Consider the following 6,226-nt stretch of genomic DNA (forward strand, 5'->3'; position numbering starts at 1 on the left):
CCATGTCACAAACAAACAACAATAATGCCCACAATGTTGGCCCACCGGTAGGCGCAACTATAGTAAATACCAAGTCAGTATGCCACTGAGGCAGAGAGTGACAGTGAGCCGAAATGCAGTCGACGACAAAACCGTTGCCTCATAAAAGCGTCAACCCCAGCCCGACTGCTGCCACACAACATATGTATATACGCTTAAAAATGAGATAGGTGTATGTGCATGTATGTGTATGAGTCATGTCAGGCCTTTCAGGCAATTCGGGCGACTCTGATCCATATTGACTTGACTTGCAAACTGGCACTTCAGTTCAGTTAAGTTAAGTCTAGAAAAAAAGTAAAAGTGCTAGTCGTCCGTCCAGCCATAGCCAGCTTCTGCAGCAGCTTAGGCATTAATTTCAGCTCAGCTATGCGTTTACTGCATGCCTCTCAATTGCTGCAACAAAACTGCCCCTCCGCCTCCTATTCAAGTCGTCGATGTTTGCGACTAGGTGGCGGATTTGTATTTTGCAGTTTCTACTCAAATAAATAAAAATAGCGATTTGTTTGAGTAGTATAAAAGCTTTTGCACAACGCCACCAACGAATCAAACTGTTTTTCGTGTTCTTAAGCTACGATCCGTTTTGTGCGCGTTGCCACCGAAATCTGTTCATAACGAAATCGCATATAAACAACTTTAAATCAGCAAACATGTTCAAATACGTGAGTACTCATCGCGTGGCCACAACGCCAGTATGTTGGCTTTAGAGTGTGCGCGTGTGCGTATGGCTTTGTGGTGTACAACTGATAGAGCGTTTGTTCTTTTCGGTGTCCTTTTCAGGTTGTCATTGTCGCTTTGGCTTTGGTAGCTAGCGCCACAGCTGCACCAGGATACTTGAGTGGCGCACATGGTGGTGCTCTTTTGGGCGGTCTGCATTCTGGTCCAGCACTATCCTTGGCGCATACAGCCCCCGCCATCTCTTATGGCCATTCCGCACTTGCTGCTCCATCAATTTCTTACGCTGCTCCTGCTATCACTAAGATCGCTGCTGCTCCGGCTATTTCTTATGCCGCCCCGGCTATATCGCATGCCCCAGCTATCTCGTATGCTGCTCCAGCCATTACAAAAATAGCCGCTGCACCAATCATCTCGCATGCCTCCATTGCTGCTCCATCTTTAGGCTATGGTTTGGGTCATGGCTATGGATTAGGTCATGGTTACGGATTAGGCCATGGCTGGTAAATATGAGTTCTTATGGAATCGAAAGGGTGAGGAAAGAAATTTCCTGTGATGCTGCTAAGGGTCGTTCCATAAATTTGTAAATGTGTTATATATGTAGAAACATTGTAATTTTCTTCTTTTCTTATTTCTTTGCTGAAAATCGCAATGAAATCATTTTGTATAAATTTCTGCCGCTGAGAATAAAAAAATTTTAAATGCCTAGTGTTTAAATGGCTATTTTAAATTTGGAAAAACTTGCATTAAAAGTACACATACGAGGTAAGTTCAAAAGTAAACAGGACTTTATTATTATTTTTAGCTTCTTCTAGCTATCTAAAAATCCGTTACAAAGCAGTCGATAACCTCCAAGGTAGACATGAAATGCCGCATATCTCTTAACGAGATGGCTGAGTCATTTCAACTAAAGGTAGCATGTGTTCCAGGCCATTGAGACATTGAGGCTAACTGCAAAGCCGATGAACTAGCGAAACTCGGCACCGAATTGGCCGCTGACTACATACAGGGTCCGGGACTTGAGGTGTAACCAATTGATGACCGTGCATCAGCTGCACGAGCGGTCTGAAGTTGGTTGGACATAGGCATATCCTTACAAACAAGTAAGCTACGTCTATTTGAGGAAATTGTAAGAGCAGCGAATCAAAGATGGCGTAATTAAATCACATGCCGAATCGTCCGACAACTCTGGCCGACCCCCAATGCTAAGATAAGCACAGTGTTAGTACACAGATTTCAGTTATGACGGGGCATTGCCTATTCGGCAGGCACGCCCAGAGAATGGGTGTGCAAACACATGACTTTTGCAGAAGTTGTGTAGATGAGAAAGAAACCACTTTGCACCTTTGTCCTCCTGTCCTGCTCTAACCAGAAAAAGACTCACCTTTTTAGGTAGACAATCCATTAAAGAATTGGAAAATCTTAGTTCTGTCGAAATCAAGGTCCTTCTAAAAATTTTTGAAAAGTACACACTGTTTTTAGGAGAGATAAGGACGAGTAGCCGAATGGGTTGGTGCGCGACTACCATTCGGAATTCACAGAGAGAACGTCGGTTCGAATCTCGGTGAAAACACCAAAATAAGAAAAACATTTTTCTCATAGCGGTCGCCCCTCGGCAGGCAATGGCAAACCTCTGAGTGTATTTCTGCCATGAAAAAACTCCTCATAAAAAGATATCTGCCGTTCGGAGTCGGCTTGAAACTGTAGGTCCCTCCATTTTTGGAACAACATCATGGCACACCACAAATACGAGGAGGAGCTCGGCCAAACACCCAAAAAGGGTATACGCGCCAATTATATATATATACGGACGAGTTCCCCACGCGGCATCAAAATGGGCTATGAGCCTGAGTGTGCCCCATAGTGGACAACCGCTTCAATCTAACTTAACCTAGCCATCTATTGAAAATAGCATGCGTCATGACATTCAGACATAAATAAGCGTCAGTACGTTTGTCTCACAGTACAAAAATTAGCATCGAACTTAGTTTATGCTTACGAACATGGTCCATCATTAATAACGTTAGCACTGTTGTCATCCAACGGACGACAATACACATACGGGTAGAAAGCTGCATTAGTAGTTGGGTCATCTCTATGCAAGAAACCTGGATAATTAAAGCTAATATCGAAAATACCACCATAACCAAGAGGTAAGGCTATTTCACAGGGAGGGGTATTATCGCCACTTCTCTGGTTATATGTGATAAGCAAAATCTTGATTAAACTTGATTGAGGTGGGGTAAAAGTGGTGGTGTATGCTGATGATGTGGTGGTAATGGCATCAGAACTATGTCCAAGCACGATCAGTGGAATCATTCAAAGGGAGCTCGGTGAGCTCAACTCTTGGGCTACAGACTGTAGCTTAAGTTTGAACCCATATAAACTAGAACTGATGCTTTTTACCATTAAATATAAGCTACCCAATTTTACCCTACCACTAATTAATGATCAAACTCGCCCAATTTTATTCAGTACTTAGGATTAATCTTTGACTCAAAACTTAGCTGAAAACTGAACATTGAAGAGTGGGTGAGGGAAGCAGAAATTGCTCTGTATGCTTGTAAACGTATGCTTAGAAGAAGATGTGGTCTTCAACCTAAATATACTTTATGGCTGTATAAAGCGATTTTATAACCAATTTTACCATACGGATCGGTAGTTCGGTGGAAAGCTCTCGGAAGAGATTAAGGAGAATACAAAGACCAGCTACCACGAGTTAATTTGTGTTGAATGATGCGGGTCGCTGGAAAGGAACAATTTATGGTTATTGACACGAACTCAGTTCACTCTGTGTAGGACGGATTACATCATCCCAACGGTGACAGAAATTTTGCTACCCACTTTCCATCACTGGTGGTACGGAGTAAGTGACTTTTAGTAAACAACTTTGACACTAAAGCCTACGCAGATGGTTCAAAAATGATTTGTGACGTTGGGGTTGGTATATATTTTCATAGACTCAGAATTGAAAAATCTGTGTCTTCCTAAAACTTGCAATATATTCCAGGTGGAAGTATTGGCAATAGAGGAACTTGTAGGCTATTACATAGACTTCTCTTTCAAGGGTAATATCGCAATTCATTCGGTTAGCCCAGCTGCAATCCAAGCACTGAATTCAGTTACAAAAACCTCTAAACTGGTGCAAAAAAGCAGAAACCATAAACCATAAAGTTACCATAATTTGTGTCACGGGACATCGAAACATTGGAGGTAACGAAAAAGCGAAAGAATTGGCAGAAGGATCGGTTTGTGAATGACTACATTTCGGTGGCGATGGCTATGAAAAGTCTTCTTCTACTCGTAAAAACTATCTGCCGTTCGAAGTCGGCATAAAAGAATCCAGCCCAAACAGGTAAGATCCAAAGTCTCAAAGTTTTTTCGCTTTATTTTACAATTTTGCATACACTGCTTTGAATAACTATCGAACTGTTACTTATTCATACATAGCTATTATACGCGCAACTAAGTTCTCGCTTTTTTTTTTATAAAAATACAACTTTATTCTAAAAAAAAAGGTTACAAGTGAATCATTGAAAGTATTGCCCATCGCTGGCTACTATTTTTTCCCATCTTTCTGGTAGATCTCGTACATAAATTATATATATATATAATTGGCGCGAACACCGTTTTTGGGTGTTTGGCCGAGCTCCTCCTCCTCCTATTTGTGGTGTGCGTGTTGATGTTGTTCCACAAATGGAGGGGCCTACAGTTTCAAGCCGATTCCGAGCGGCAGATATTTTTATGAGGAGCTTTTTCATGGTAAAAATACACTCGGAGGTTTGCCATTGCCTGCCGAGGGGCGATCGCTATTAGAAAAATGTTTTTCTTAATTTTGGTGTTGCACCGAGATTCGAACCAACGATCTGAAATTGCTGACGAGCTTGCCAGGAAGGGGACTGAATTGGTCTCAGAGACCTCCTACCCGGGCTTCGGCATCACCCTGACAGTTGTTAAACGGGAACTGCATAAATTGCTTCTCAGGAAAGCGCAGAAAAGATGGAGCTCCATTTCACTCAATTTCCAAACTCGTAGCTGTGTTTACCGGTCACTGGATAATCGCGGTCACACGCGGAAAAGCTAGGGTTACTATTTAACACCCATTACAGAAGATGTGGGGACTTTTCAGAAAAGGAGACTGTTGAGCACTTTGTCCGGGTTTAGCTGCTAGACGATAAAAGTCACAGGGTGACAGAGACAGTGCGCCAGCCTAAATCCCATCAATCTTCTCCATTATATCAACAGCTGTGGCTGGCTGTAGATATCGGCCTTTTGGAGATGATACCTCCAATGGTATCAAAACGGTGCTTTAGTGCTACTTGAGGAGTGCCAGACTGGCAATTCAATTATTTCACCTACCTGCCGCCTGGGTATTCGAGAATACATTTTTTGTGATTTTTGTTAAGATGTGCGTATTTAAATACGTTGCTACTTCTTTTGGGGCTAGAATTTTGGCCTGCTAGACGCGGCAGTAGTCTGGTAGTCGAACAGAAAGTTTCAGTCCGTCAAAACCGAACTTATCATTCCCTGAAGCTGAAGCCGCAGCAGTTTTAAGGAAAAGTGAGGTTAATGCATCCCAGAAAATCTCAAATTCCTTTACATTCCTTGCCCATTATTGTTTCTCTACGCGCGAACAAAGAATAAAATCATCGAGATGAAGAGCAAAACAAAAAAAAAAACGTTTGATTTTTAGCGAACGAGTTTAATTGGCGGCAAAAAACGAGTACCTCAAGAACATTACTTATAATATTCAGTTTTCAAACAAGATTGCTGTTGAATTGATTCTAGCCAGGATCATGGCTAATTCTATCGGAATTTTTAAATATGCTGAAATTGCCCTGACTACCACCTCATAATCTGCAATTAAAAGTCAGACCGGTAATCTTTATGTTAAGGAACATAGGTTAGATTAGGACACACCAAGGCTCATGACCCATTGTGATGCCGCGAGGGGAACTAGCCCTTATCCCTCCTAATAGCAGTGTGTACTTTTCAAAAATTTCATAAGATCCTTAATTTCGACAGAGCCGAGATCTTCTAATTCATTAAAGAATTGTCCGCCCAAAACGGCGAGTCTACGTCAGGATAGAGCAGGACAGTAACACAGAAGGTACGGGATCGTCTTTTCCTCTTCCTCATCTAGACAACTTCTGCAGAAGCCATGTGTTTGTACACCCCCCAGTGCCCCGTAATAACTGAAATCAGTGTGTTAAGACTGTGCTGTGGGGAACATAAACTAGCCACGTCTTTGTAATAACATTTGGCTTGCTGTGAAGAAATTAATGAGCAACGTGGTTAAGTCAATCGGTATTGAACCGCTTATCGCTTTAACATCTGGCGCTGATACTGTGCGGTAGGCAGACACAACTCTCAGAGTTGTCGTTCGTTGTGCCGACGCTGGGAGCTTACGCTCATGGTATGGCTAATATCAAACCATGCAGAATCAGCGGTTGGGTTGATTTGTTTGTTTACTATAAAACTAAGAATGGGTTAGTGATTTACGAAAAAAATTAAC

At 42.2% G+C, this 6,226-nt stretch overlaps 1 protein-coding gene across 1 annotated transcript; it reads left to right on the top strand.

Annotated features, from left to right (window-relative positions):
• The first annotated feature begins 571 nt into the window (after positions 1–571).
• LOC128861116 (cuticle protein 16.5) lies at positions 572–1,428 on the top strand. Its single transcript, XM_054099027.1, has 2 exons — positions 572–698; positions 817–1,428. The coding sequence occupies exons 1-2, from the start codon at positions 687–689 to the stop codon at positions 1,216–1,218; spliced, it is 414 nt and encodes a 137-aa protein (XP_053955002.1). The 5' UTR covers positions 572–686; the 3' UTR covers positions 1,219–1,428.
• The last annotated feature ends 4,798 nt before the right edge of the window (positions 1,429–6,226 follow it).

This window comes from Anastrepha ludens, chromosome 4 (assembly GCF_028408465.1).
Source record: "Anastrepha ludens isolate Willacy chromosome 4, idAnaLude1.1, whole genome shotgun sequence".
NCBI lineage: Eukaryota > Metazoa > Arthropoda > Insecta > Diptera > Tephritidae > Anastrepha > Anastrepha ludens.